Source organism: Belonocnema kinseyi, chromosome 6 (genome assembly GCF_010883055.1).
Source record: "Belonocnema kinseyi isolate 2016_QV_RU_SX_M_011 chromosome 6, B_treatae_v1, whole genome shotgun sequence".
In the NCBI taxonomy this organism is placed as follows: Eukaryota; Metazoa; Arthropoda; class Insecta; order Hymenoptera; family Cynipidae; genus Belonocnema; species Belonocnema kinseyi.
The window spans coordinates 114,845,814-114,860,854 of NC_046662.1; the positions used below are offsets into that span (position 1 = coordinate 114,845,814).

A 15,041-nucleotide genomic window follows, 5' to 3' on the forward strand; every position below is an offset into this window, starting at 1 on the left:
TTCCAAAAGACAGATGATAAGTCTATGGGATGTAGAATCGAAAGCTTTCCGATAATCAATCCAGGCCATTGATAGGTCACGCTGGTAGAATGCTGCATCTTTACAGACACATCTATCGATGAGCAGGCTCTCTCGACATCCGGCTACGCCTTTCTTTGAGCCACGTTGTTCATACATTTTTTGCCACACAGGTTCAATTGCCCGAACAATCCTATCATTTAGGATAGCTGTGAATATCTTATAAAGCGTGTTCAGACAAGTTATTGGCCTGTAGTTCTTCGGGTCAGCTAAGTTGCCTATTTTCGGCAGGAGTATTGTGCGCCCTTCCGCCAATCTATATATATATTCAACTTTTTCAATTGACTCTTTATTATTTTAGTTGAAAAGTTACTAGTTAGTTGAAAAATACTTTTTTAAACTGGAAAATTTAATCTATTTTGTTAAAAATTGGCTTATTTTTTTAGTAAATTAATGTTTGCGTTTGAAATTTAATCTTCTTGTTTGAAAATTCATATTTTTGGTTGATAATTATTTGTACTTTTAAACTAAAATGGTAACTCTTCCAATGAATATTCTATAATATTAGTTAAAAATTAATCTCTTTGGTTGAATGTTAATATTTTGCAATAGAAAATTTTTGTTTTGTTGAAAATTCGTGTTTTACTAGAAATTAATTTTTTTAGATGAAAATTCAACTATTTGGTATAATATTAATTTTTTGTTAAAGATTCATATATTCGGGTTGAAAAATTAAGCTTTTTTGTAAAAAATTCGTCTCTTTTGGTTTGGAAATTCTGCATTCATAGAAATTTATTCTTTTTCGGTTATCAATACAAGTGGCTGAAAATTAATTTTTGTTTGTTAGGAAATTAACTATTTCATTAAAAATTCGTTTTCTTGAATAAATTTAGATATTTAAAAAATTTTTAATTTAAACTTGTTTTTTATGGAAATCCTAAATATTAAATTGTTTGTTGAGAACTACGATTCTTTGGTTCAAAATTCACGTTTTTAATTTGGGATTCATAATTTTCGTTAAAAATTCGTCTATTTGGTAGAAATTGTAACTGTTTGGTTGAAAATTATTTTTTAAATATAAAATTAATGATTAAATTGTTCGTTCAGAATGTTGAAAAATCAGCTACTTAGTTAAGTGTTAATTTTTTCATCAAAAATTCATATTTTCGGGTTAAAAAATAAATCTTTTTTGTAGAAAATTCATGTCTTTTGGTTTAGAAATTATATATTGGTAGAAATTTAATCTTTTTTGGTTAAAAATACAATTAATGTTTAAATTGTTAGTTATAATTAAAAAATTTTTTTATAGAAAATGAATCTTTTCGTTTGGATATTTATCTTTTTGTTTAAAAACGAATTTTTTTTAGAAAATGACTCTTTTTTTCGAAAATTTCCCTATTTGGATGAAATGTATGTTTCATTGAAAATTCATGCATTTAAATAAAAATTCATTTTTTTAATAAAATTAATCTGTTTGGTTAGGAATTCATCTTTTTGTCAAAAAATGAATTATTCTAGTTAACGATTCATCATAATATTTGAACATTCATATTTTTGACTAAAAAATAAGGTATTGTAGTTAATTATTCATTATTTTGGTTTGAAAATCATCTTTTCAATTGTAATTTTTTTAAAACTGAAATTGTAACGATTCCAATTGAGTATTCGAATATCTTAGTTACAAATTAATCTCTTTGGTTGAATCATAATTGTTTGATTAAAAACTAAAAAATTGCATTGTTTGTTTGAAATTTAACTTTCTAACTTCAAAAATCAAATATTTGGTTATTTTTTCCCCCCAAAAATTGGTCTTTTTTATTTAAAAATGGATCTTTTGGGTTAACAATATATCCTTTTTATTAAAAATGAGGATTCAAAAATTTGATCGAACGTTAGAGTATTCAGCTGATAATTAATTTTTTGTTAAAAATTCATATTGTTCCTTGAAATTTAATTGTTTTGGTGGAAATGAAACTTTCGGTAAAAATGAAATTTTGTTGACAAATCCCTTTTTGTTTTAAAATTAGTTTTTCATCAGAAGATTGCACTTATGCATTATTGGTTAGGCATTTATCCTTTGCAAGTTAAAAATGCAACTATTTCTCGATTTTCGCAAAAACAATCAGCCTATTTAATACGTTCGAAGGTAACTTTTAAATAAGGGCTAATACGAGGGGTTATGTCAGTTGCAGGGCGTAACGTAAGTTAAAATTTTGTGAAAATTAAAGACACTGTGGTCCTATTATTTACTTTTTGTATACCTGGAACAGAAAAAAATGTCCGGTCATTTTCCAGGTTGCAAAAAATTTCGAAGTCCATCGAAATTGAAACATTCGAACCATCAGAACTTATTTTCTTTAAATGGCTTAAACAAATAAAAAAAAATTTATTCTAACAATTTAAAGAAAACAATGTAACTAGATCTAGAGACCACGTGAGACGTAGCCATAGGTATGATTTATTGCGGTTTATAATTTACTTATTTATCTGCCGAACATTAATTTCTGAACATTCTTGTAGGAATTGAGCAAAAGAAGAGAACGACGAAGTTGATGATATGTGGTTTTTATTTTGAAAGTAATTGCTTCACAACCACCGACCACAGTAGGTTAGTTCGCAATGCGACCCGAATTCATCACGACGAAGTACTTGGCTGCGTGTCGGAGTTTGTTCCGGGGAATGCAGTGTGGAAATATGAGGTAAGTAATAATTATCCAAATTCTCCCCCACATGTTTTTTTTCAGGAAGAAAGTGGTAAAAGTGCTGCAATAGAATAAGTGCCCAATTAAGAAGACGAAGATAACTTTAACGATTCTCTTATCCGCTTGAGAGCAGAAAATGAAGGTCTTCGTTCTCTCGTGCAAACAATGATAAAGCAACAGAAAATAGCAACAGCGTCTGGAAGACCTGACAGCAATAGACAAGCTCCATATACGAAGGGAGAGATGGATATGGCAACTCAGTGGCATTTCCACTCAGCAGCTAGCTACGATAGGATGAGGCCAGCAGGATTGATGTTAGCACATCCCAGAACTATTGAGAAGAGCATAGCTAAAACAGAGGTCTATCCCAGATTTCTTGAACATATTACGGAAAGGCTGAAAATTTAGTTAAAAGATTTGCCAGAATATGCAAGAAAATGACATAATAACACATTTGGAATATGATTCAAAAATGGATATAATCGAAGGATTGGAAGATCTCAGGCACCTAAGTAAGACCCAAAAACTCGCAAATAAATTATTTGCATTGACTCTCAATGGCTTAAATGCATTTCATCGATGACGCTGTGTGATTTTGTACGTGCTAGCACAGAGTAGTCTGAAGTCAGAGAACCTGGGAGCACTCATCAAACAAAGCATTGATGAAGCAGAGGAATGCGGTGCTGATGTCCAAATGTTTGTTTGCGATCGAGGGGGTCCTAACATTGGAGCTTATAAAAAACTAGGAGTTAAAGAAGAAAATGCGTTTTTCAAATATGATGATAAAACAGTTCTTGCTATAGTATACATGACTTTGTACACGAACTGAAAAACATTGTTAGTGCGTGGCAAAGATATGGAATCTTGATAGTTGATGGCAAAGAAGTTGCTTTCAAAGATGTCATTACGACTTGCAACGCAGATCAAAACAACAAGCTGTCTAATACTCTGGGTCGTATACGTTTGGAACACCTAGCACCTCATAATTTTCAAAGGCAAAATGCCAGATTGGCTTTCCAACTTGTAAGTCACAAAATGAAATATGCTATGGAAGCGGCTAAGATGGCAAAGATTCAAACCACAGAAACAGCGGGCAAGACGATTTGGTTTCTTGGAAAAATGAACACCGTATCCGATGTTTGTAATAGCAGCAACATTTTTGACTCCAATCCAAATAAGCGACCTTTCTCTGAAAAGAATCCGGAGTGTTTTCAAATCTTTGAAGAGTTCTTAGTCTGGGGACCTACAATCCAAGTAAAGGATAAAAAAACTGGAAAGCTTATAAGAATTCCTTTCTTTAAGAGCATCGTAGCGACTGTTCGAGCGCTGTTGCTCCTTTATCGCGACATGGTTGCAAAGTACACCTCCTTCCAGCTGTTGACTACATTTTACAACACAGATTCAGTGAAAACTCTTTTTTCAAGAATCCGAGGACGCGGAGGATATAATCCAAATCCTTCTGGTCGAATTTTCCTTTTAACGATGCGTCACATGGTTGCTGTTCAGGATCTCAAATCGGCAGGAAGGGGAAACGTTGCTCCCGACAATGGTTCTTATCTGCCAGCGATCACGAGTGATGAAATGGATCAGTAACTGAAGAATTTCGAGGCACCAGAAGAAAGGAACACGGTAAGGACAATGACAGTCATGGAAATCGGTCAACTCGACGAGGATGATGTTCCTGAGGAAAAACAAACATGTAGAAAAGATGAATAATGATGGGGTTGACGATGAAGAAGAGCGGGATAACGAAGAGGACGATAACAAAGAAGATGAACCGGCGAAGAACGCAGAAGAAAAGCAACCATTGTAATCGATAGTACAAAAAGCATCGACAAAGGAAGTACTAAGGTCAGCACCTTTCAATAAAATATCTGGAATTTTCGAAGGAATCGAGCCAAAGAGTCTCGGAAGGTCTCGGAAGGTCTCCTCTCCGCAGTCCTCAAGTAGAGTGACTTAACTTGGTGTCACGAGTTTCGTTGTGGGGAGAAGAGAAGTGATCTCGGGGAGTCTCCTATCGGAATGGTTGGGAAACTTTTGGCCAGCTGTGGTGCTCGACTCTGCTTACGCGAAGGAAAGGGAAACAGGGTGAACTTCGAAGCCTTGCAATGCGCAACGCGAAACTCAAAGACGCGCTTCTTGGTTGCCGAGAGAATTCGCAGCGAGACTGGACGCTACTCGAATCCTCTGCATGAAGGAGCTCGCCGCGAGCTTCGCGAGCCTTGCCGAGAACAGACTTAGCCAGGGGCGAAGTTTGGGTCCCCGAAACTAAATTTTTTCATTATTCAATCACCTTTTCCCCCACTTTTTGCGTATACATAAATCCGAAGCCCCCGTCGGAAAAAAATCGAAGCCCCCCCCCCCACCCCGAAAAAAAATCCTAGCTATGTCACTGGCCGAGGAAATTCCACAATAATTTCTTTAAACTTTTTATTCCAAGTTACCAGTATCTTTGTACTGAAATAAAATAATAAAGAACGTCCATCATTAAACAAAATTGAATAATTTTCTATTAAATCCTTTCATTTTTAAATAATATATCCTTCACTGCTGAACAAGAATTTGAACTTTCTATTAAATTAGTTTAATTTTAAACCAAAAATATAAATTACAAACACAACAGTGTCCAATAATCAAATTGATGCAAACTTCCGTTAAAAAAATTAAAAAACAAGAATCCAAGCACCAAATTTGGACAGCAACGAACAAACAAAAACAAAAAAAAACCCTATTGTAATCCGAAAAACCAAAAAAAGCAACAACAAACAATTTCAGACAAAAATAAAAAAGAGGAAAGAAAAATGAGAAGGCAGCCAACTACATCCTCTTCCTTCTCTTTTTCTTCCTTTGAATGTTATTTTATTGTTATTTAATGATAATAAAAATAAAAAAGACGGAAGAGCTTAGCTAAATTATACCGAAATCAATATCATATTGATATGGGACAAACATGATATCGAATTCAAGAGCATTTTGATCGGGCGGAGTGAATGATCGACTTTTTAGATCATGATGATCTGATTCGAGATCATGTATGTATGTTGTGTCTTGCACGCGGTTAGAAACTATTTTTAGGCCATTTATTTATGATACCAGTAGCAGGAATTGGCGGCTATTTTGTTTACTTTCATGAACGAAAAATAAGATCAAATTGATCCAAATGTACAGATCATTATGATGTTGAGAGTCAAATAATCATTAGAGTAAAATGTTCCGTACAAAATTGATCCCTTTTTGTTTTTGTGCTCTTCTCACTTGAACCTAGCGGAGAGGGAAATTCGTCAATGGGTTGACGTCTCTCCTTCCCCCTTGACTCCTACAAGGCCTGGTTAAACCGGTTATGGCTAGAGTGAAAATCCTGTGTTTATTTAAAAGCAGCAAATATAAATCACAAATTTGTTAAATGAACAACTTACAGCTGAATTGTCGTGAGTAGATTGCATTCTACTGATTTTTCAAAATTTCAGAGTGCAAATGTTTGGAAAACTAGTTGAACTAAACAAGAAAAATGTTGACAAACAGACGATATTGTTGGAAGAATCTTCAGTTTTCAAACAAGAAAGATGAATTTTGTACCACAACTAATAAATTGTCAATCCAAAAGACTAATTTTTAACAAAATAGTGAAATTTTCTATTAATTGTATAAATGTTTAAGAATTTAGGTATACTTTCCTTCCTACAGTTCCATTTACAAACCAAATATGTAGGATAAATTCTTAATAAAAACTTAAATAATTTAATTTTCAATAATAAATGGAATGGTTAAATTGAAACTTAAAAAAGTAATATTTAACCTAAAAAAAGAGTTTTTAACAAAATATTTAAGCCCCTCAACCAATCAACTGCAATTTTAACCAAGTAAGTGCAAAATTTAATTAAGTACTTTAATTTTATACATAAGAACTTAAGAATACTAATTTTTCACCAAATACATGAATTTTTAGACAAAGAGGTAAATTTTCAATCAAAAAGATGAGTTCCCTACCAGAAAGGAAACAGTGACATTTTCAATTAAAATATTAATTTCCTACTTCAAAAAGAACGAACTTCAAAAAAATGTTACATTTGTAATTCGAGAAATTACTTTTGAAATAAAATGATGAACCTTGAACTGCAATAATTACATTTTTATTTATAAAATACATTTTGAACCAAGAATAACGTTTTTTTAAAATCATTAGTTAAAATTGTAAAAAATAAAATGAACTTACAACAATTTACCTTAACTTTCAAACAAGGATATTAATTTTCAACCAAGACATTTCGTTTTACATTAGAAAGAAAAATTTGTCATGAAAGATAGGAATTACCAAAAATAAAGTTAAATTCGTAACGAATGTTTATTCGAAATTTCAAAAAGTTCAATATGTTGTTAGAAACTAGAAACCTGCAGTTAACTTTTCATTGGAGACAATTAATTATCAAACGATAAAACGTGTTTTCAAGAATGTAGTTAAATTTTTAACCAAAAAGTGAATTTCTACACCAAGGTATTTGAAATTTCTAATGAAGAAACCAACTTTTGCCTTCAATAATGACCCTTTAACGTGAATACTTGAATTTTCAGTTATAAAACACATTTCTACCTTAAATAAACGGTTTTTCAACCAAATAGTTACATGTTTTATTAATATTAATATTATTTATATGAATTATTTTTGAGAGAATAATTCATTGATTATTGTTCTCTTATCTTTGTTTTCTACAAAAATTGAACTTTTATCAACAAATGATACTTTAATTCCCAGGGAAAACATGATTTCTTATTTTAAAAAAAAACTAATAACCCGAGTTTTCAGCAATATAGTTCATTTTCCAACCCAAGTTCTGTCAACTAAATTCCAGAATTTTCGATCAGAAACGTGAATTTCCAACCAAGGATTTGTATTTTCAATTCAACTGAAAAAGCTAAATTTTGAGTTAAAAATGGAATAGTTGAAATTTCAGTTTAAAAAATTAATCTACGACTACACAATTAAATTAAGTAGTTTCATTCATTTTGTAACACTTTTCATTGAAGCAATTAATTTTTAACCCAAAACCAGTATTTTTATAAATTAGTTAATCTTTTAATCCCAGACGTAAATTGTGTACTAAAGAAACCATTTCCTAAAAAATATTAACATATTTTCTACAAGAAGGTTAATTTTCCAAGAAATACTAAATTTTTGGACAAAAAAGAAGAATGATCAGCTGAATGAACAAAATGTTTACTTTAAAAAATTAATTGTTATCAAACAAATTAATTTTTAACACAATAAATTAATTTTTAGCCAAACCGTTGAAATATGAAATAAAAAGACGAATATTAAGCCAAATAATTGAATTTAAAAAAAAATATTTTCAAGAAAATAGTTAATTATTTTTATAAAATAGGTGTATTTTTAACTGACATGATCAAATTTCCAGTCGAAAATGTATTTTTTACTAAATACTTTAATTTTGAAGAAAAAAACTATGAATTTGAAAGAATTTGGTAGCTTTTTTCATCTATCTTTTCTTAAATTATTATTTCTTATCTCCAATCAACCGGAAAGGGATGTAGTTTTGAAGTCTGGTTTTGTAATTGTCAATCTTTTTCATATTCATTTAGCATAGACTTATTCATGAAAAAATATATTTCTGTTCAGTCTTAAACGAAAAATAATAACATTTCGAACCGAAGACATGAAATTTGAACTGGCTAAATTTATAAATGACTTGAAAATATAATTTAAGAAGAAAAAGAAAGTTTTCAACTAGAGATAAATTTTTTACGAAAATATATGAATTTTCAACAAAATATATAAATAGGATTAATCACAGATCATATGTAAACTAAAAATTTTAAAGTAAAGTTCAAGTAAAGCGCACAAATAATATTACGTATTTAACTATATAGCGTGTTACGCACTGCCATCTAATGAAATGTCTATTCTGCTTAGTGGCGGATCTAGGAGAGGTTTTTAGAAACCCGTCCCCAGCCCCTGAAAATAATGTTCTGGTTTCGCCCCTGATTCTACTATATGAGCGCCCCGAACAAAGAAACTCTTCTCCTCCTTGTTATAATTCAGTCTATGGATCTGGGGACCGGCTTAAATACCGAATAACGTATCTATACTACGAGTAGGCGCTCGCTAGTGATGAATTCGACATGATTTCTGCCTGCAGTCCGGATCGGCGAGCATCGCTGCGTTCACGAAGAAGCTCGCAATGGCAACGTCGAGTTTCCCGGTGTTCTCTCGGCCATTCACTCTCCGTTCTCGCGAAGCTCGCATCGAGCAACCTCGCTCGTAACGCTGAGAAAATATAAACAGGAGAAGAGATGGCGAGGAACGGATTTTATGCTCTTCATGCATGTCGCTCTCACTCCCTGGGATAATGTAAACGAAAAATACATACAGTGCCGAGAGTAAAACGAAAAAAAGTTGGCAATTGATTGTGCTCCGGAGACACACTGAAAAATTCCGAAATATTGTGATGGCCAACTTGCAAGCATTTTAAGACAACTTCCCCCTAAGAAGAAATGAAAAAGTATTAAAAGAAGCACTAATGAGGCAAGCCGTCACAGATAGGTTGAATGTGTCTCCCGAATGGTACGCAGAAAATGATACTTGCAACCAACATAGATTATTTGCAACCATGACATTGTTTTCAGCAAAAATCCACAGAAAGTGTTCTTTAGACAAACAGGCAGATAAGCAGGCAGAGCTGATGAAGAGGCGAGCAAATGCTGCAGAAAATAAAGGAAAGATTGCAGAGCAGAAAGATTCTAAAAAGCGAACTGTCGCCTTCGAAGAACCCGAAGTTCTAGAATCACGTAGAACTGAAGACAAGAACTCAAGAAAAGCTCGTAAACTCAAGATTATGAGGCACGAGTGAAATAAGCTAATTCGCGAATTAGGGTAGGTCGAAATTATTTTTTTAATTGAGAATATTATGTAAATTCGTCTATTTTTAGTGCTAAAGTCTTCTCAGTTTGTTCTAAGGTCATTTTAACTGCGAAAATGTTGTCAAAAGCTCAAATAATTTGTTTTTACAGTTTTGAAGCTTTTAAAACTTACAAAATATTAATATTCCATTAGATTTTTGAAATGTTATAATATTATCATATTTGACTTATATATTTTTTCGACCCACCCTATCCATGCATATGTATGTCTTGAAATTTGTGAATAATAATTATTAAAGTAATACAAATAAAAAATCTGCCTATTTAAAACGTATGTGATTTAATACCTATATAGTATATATTTAGTTCAGTTTATTAGGTCGAAACGTCTAATGCGAAGGTTCTTTCTGTTCTTTATAGCAAAAAACATATGTTACAGAATTCTGTTCCATATGACATTTTTTCTCCGTAAATAACAGGGAGGAAGATACCTGTGCATAAATAATATATTGATAAATCATACATGGGGAACCACTTTAAAAAAAATGGGCTCGAACTCTTCCTCTTGGGTGGTGAGGAAACCAGTTAAAAGTAATTTAATGTTAATCAAAAATGTCCTTTTGTTAAACAATTTTGCTGGAATTTAAAAAATTTTTAAAGAAACAATAACGCAGTATTAAAAAATAAATTATTCAACGCCTTTTAATTCTCTGGAATTCTTTTGATTAATTTTAGTTTACCAGTTTGGGTTCGGAGACATCTTCCCGATGGCACATTTAACAATACTTCAATTTCTCACTTATAAAGTTTTAAAGAAACGTAAATACATATTTTTTCAACTTAGATATTATAGTTTACATCGTTTTTCGAAATAGCTAATTTTTTAAATGCATTTTTATAACAAGAGCTTATAAAAAATGTGTACATCTTGTTAGATTAAGCAACTTTTGTCTTTGCAGTTTTTGGGTCTCTTGTGCCGTTTTTTAAATATTACATTTTGTATATTTAATCTTATTTTTTACGATTGGAAGAAAACGTACTCGTCCTTTATAAAAACTATGGATTAAGAATTCATCAATCCTCTTTGGGTAAACAAATTTTGTATATTATTTTTTTTGTGTCTTGCGTCGTTGAACCTTTCTCTTTGATTGAATTTTTGTCATATTGTGCGTTATTTGGTTGAAAATTTTCGTTTTGTTTTTGAAATTTGTAAGATCTATAACTCGGGTAATTTTCTTTTTTTGTAAAAAAAGTCGGAAGGAAAAATTATTATCGTACAGAGATGTTTTAAATCTTCAAAAAAGTGATCCCAAAAATGATTAAAATGCACTTACTTTTTGAATTTTTATCCAAGGTGACTGGCTAACGAAATTTATCTTTGGTATTGGGCATCATGAGAGTATACCAGAGGCCAATCCAATCTGTCAATTCTTTGAAAGTTATGAATGAATGTTTTCTTAAAAGTGGTCTAATATGGGTTCCTAGGAATTTTACAAATTTTACATTGGGGTCATGACATTTTTTAACGTAAATTATGAATAAGAACAAAAAAACACATTGTCTGGTACTCCAATTGTTAAATAACAATATATATCTATCTACATTTTCGAATATATCTAGGTGCTGCCCTCTTCATTTTTTCACCGTTTCTATGGCAACCGCGTCCTCCTGGCACGTCAGCGGCGAGGTGGGGCCGGGGCACACAACGAAAGTTGTTGAATTCCAAACCGAACGAGATTTTCTGTTTCTCGTTCTCGCGTTCGCCTTCGCCATCACTATAGCAATCTTTGCTATATTTGAGTCAGTTGGCTGGCTCTGTACGGCATGTACGCTAAAAATTTTATGAACACTGATTTACCTAATTACATTCAAATTAAAGAGAGCCTAAAAATATTCTATTTATTATTATTTTAAATTTTCGAGACAATAAAGAAATCTAAAAAAATTATTTTCGTACTTTAGAATTTTAGTTAAATTTCTAAAATTACTTTTAAAAACTAAACTTGAAAGTTAAATCAAATTAAGATAAAGTAAAAATATAAATAAAATTTAGTTGAATTTTAAATTTAAAATTTAAATAAAATTTAGCTAAATTCAATATTTAAATGAAATTTAGGTGAATTTAAGAATTAAATAAAGTTTAGTTAAATTAATTTCTTGCCCATCCAAATCGGTTTTTAAATTAATTAATAATAATAATAATAATTAATTTAAAAACCGATCTTGATGGGTTGAACAAAAGTTATGCTAATATGATTAATTACATATAACGTAGCTGTTTCATGAATTATATTTTTTTTACTTTCTCTATTTCTGATGTAATTGTGACAGATATTTATATTGTGTTTACAACAGATTGGCCTACTGCCCTCATTCGATTCTCAGGTATCAAAGAGAGAGCACCTGTTCGTGGGTGCTGTCAATTTCTACTACTTAAAATTTTGTTGCCTTGATAAGGGTACTGTAAGAGTACCGAAACGTTGGTAATGCAAATTTATTTATTTATGTTTTTTATTTTCATTTTATTGTAATTTGATGGCCATAAAAATAAAAAAGACGAAATAAAGAAAAAGAGAAGGAAGGGGATGTGGTTAGCTGCCTTCTCATTTTTCTTTCCTCTTTTTTATTTTTTTCCGAAAATCTTATTTTATTTTTTTGTTGTTTTTCTTTGTTTTTTTGGGTTTTTTTCAGATTACAATAGGGTTTTTTTGGTTTTCGTTTATTCGTTGTGGTCCAAATTTGGTCGGTGGATTCTTGTTTTGTATAACAGGATTTTGCATCAATTATTAAAAGAAACTAGATTATAAATTTAAAATTCAAAATTTCAGTATTTGTAAAATTTCGAATATTCTACGAGTATAACCTATCAATTCAAATTATTTAATTTTAAACGTTTTAAATGAAATCACTTATGATTCGGGAATACGTTTTTTTCAGCTTAGGATATAGATAATTTAAAGCTGCAATAAGCAGATTATTCGATGTCAAACCTCGTGAAAAATTGGAATTAATGTAAAGCCTTTGAAATCGAAAACTTTTTATAAGGAGAGGAATTTTAAATTGAAAGGTTTTAATGTATTTCCAATTTAAAACATTCAAATTGAGTAATTTTATAAACAGAAATTAATATTTAAAAAATTTTAAATATGCCTCAAGTATAATCTGATAAATTTAAATTATTTGATTTTGAAAGTTCTGAATGGCAAATTGAAATTCAGAATTCTGAATGTTTGTATTTGGGTATTATTAGATTTTGGAGGCCATTAATTTAAGCCTAATCAAGCTAGAAGGCATACAGTTGTCAATTTTACGATATTAAACCCTTATATTCAAAACCAAATTAAATTTAAATGTTAAAATTTTTAATTGTTTAGGATTTGATTCTTAAATTCAGAATTTGTTCAATCCTTTTCATTTTTAATTTTACACTTTCAAACCTTTTTGTTTAATTTGCGTCATCGACAAAAAAATATTACATTTTAGTAGACACGACTTTTTTTACATAAAAAAATTAATTAAGAAAATAACCCGCACGCCAAGGTGAACAATCCGTCGAGAGGGAAAAATGGGTTAAGCCAAATCTGCTGTTTGCCTGAAGAAACTCACTATCTTCGTTTTGACGTGACTCTTCTTTACGTATACGCTGCAACGCGAAAATGACCCTTGCGTCAAACTTTAGAGAGTAATTTTTTTCTCCAAGACGGCAGAAATAATCACGGCTTATCACATTAAAAAAATTATTTGATAACAAGATTTCGTCACTTATTTATTACATGACAACATTTGTTCTTGTTTACAAGATTTAAGAAGTAAGAAAAAAATCTTGATTGGAATATATTGATTTTTGAAGAACAAGAAGTTTCATGCATTATAACTCTAGGCGTAAATAATTTTAACATATCTTCCTTTTGAATTTAATAAACTCAACATTAAAATGGAAGCTTTAATATTGTCAGAAATAAATATTCACTTTACCTTCAAGTACCTAGATGGCAGTTTGGACTTGTCATGTTCATTGTAATTTTTACATTATGTCTAATTGTCTACTGTGTTATGAATTGCAGTTTGAAGAAAGTTGTGAATAATACAATAGAGCGGAATTAAACTTCGGTTTTCAATCAAGATCTTTGAAAAGCAGCATACAATTTTTGAAAATATAAGTCTACCAAAAAAGTGCCAGATCATGTATTTTTTGGTTCGATTCATAATTTCATTCAAATATGAAATTCTTTCCTATTTTCTTTTTAATTATGCAAAAAATAAACATTTTTAATATCTTTTTCTAATAAAAAGTGGGGTTTTTTAGCATGATTCTTGTTATTTTTCTTGCAAAAACCTTTTTTGTTAAAGAGGTAATTAATTTATGACGCATAAGCCTTTACAATTTTATAAAAGAAACTAAAAGTTAATCAAATATTTAAATTATTAGAAAATAAATTTATTTACGAACAAATTTAAAAGAGCAAGTTTTTTATTAAAGGAAAGAATTTAAAATAATTATTTTAGCAAAATGAAACATTTTTAATGGAATTAAATATGCAAACAGTTAAACAAGTAAATGCAAACAAAAGCTTAATCGACCAACTGGAAAGAATAGTTTTCTATACATGACCGTGGAGAAAATTTTAAAGTTTCAACTTATTTTTCTCAATAAATACAAAATAATGAAATAAAGGAAACAATTAAAGGAAACTAAATAAAAAACTAATGAAACTTATATATTTATTAAAAATAAAATAAAAACAGCGTCAAATTCTTTTAAAAAATATAGACTATTTAAGTACATAATGGTTCTGTGAATTTCTAGCATTGGTTTATATTATTTTTCATGGTTGCGGTTTAAAAATTGTAATTAGATCATATATTGAAACAACAAAAAGACAAAAATTATGGCAATTTTTATCTCAAGTTTTAGTATTGAATGATAATAAAAAAAAATTTGGCAAACTTACATTTTTTCTTAAAGTTAGATTTCTGGAGCAGGGAAGATGATATTTTGTAAAGTTTAGTTACTTCTTATTTCAATTTAAAAAAATGGTTCATATTTATAAAATGGCCTTAGCTAAACTTTAGAAGCAAGCCGTAATTTCCTTTGACTTTCGAAAATGCTGCTTAGCTTTTACAGCTGCTAAATAACTCATATACCACTTAATTCACTAATATTTAAAAAATGCAACATTTCAGAAGACATTTGTCTAGGTCTATAAGGAAATTTAGGAAAAAAAAATTTTTATAAGTTTTTATAAGGAAATTTCTTTTCAGAATTTTTATTTCTTTAAGTCAATTAAAATTATTTTTCCATTCACTTATAAATTAAAATTAGATTATTACAATTTTGGATTTCAAATGCACTATAACTTGGCGCGACCGAATATATATCTGGCTGCCGCGCCTCTATAAACATGTGGCGGAACCAATCAGTACATATCGCGCCTCTACAAGTATGTG

The 15,041-nt window shown here is 30.3% G+C and overlaps 2 protein-coding genes across 2 annotated transcripts in view; both read left to right on the plus strand.

Moving 5' to 3' along the window:
* Positions 1–3,192: 3,192 nt before the first annotated feature.
* LOC117175566 lies at positions 3,193–4,313 on the plus strand. The gene is made up of 3 exons (XM_033365273.1): positions 3,193–3,232; positions 3,329–3,485; positions 3,563–4,313. The coding sequence occupies exons 1-3, from the start codon at positions 3,193–3,195 to the stop codon at positions 4,311–4,313; spliced, it is 948 nt and encodes a 315-aa protein (XP_033221164.1).
* A 4,940-nt stretch (positions 4,314–9,253) lies between these two features.
* Positions 9,254–15,041, plus strand: part of LOC117175567 (glutamic acid-rich protein-like) — a 10,795-nt gene continuing 5,007 nt past the window's right edge. The window contains exon 1 of the mRNA XM_033365274.1: positions 9,254–9,554. Within this exon, the coding sequence (XP_033221165.1) occupies positions 9,254–9,554 (301 nt within the window). The remainder of the gene's footprint in view (positions 9,555–15,041) is intronic.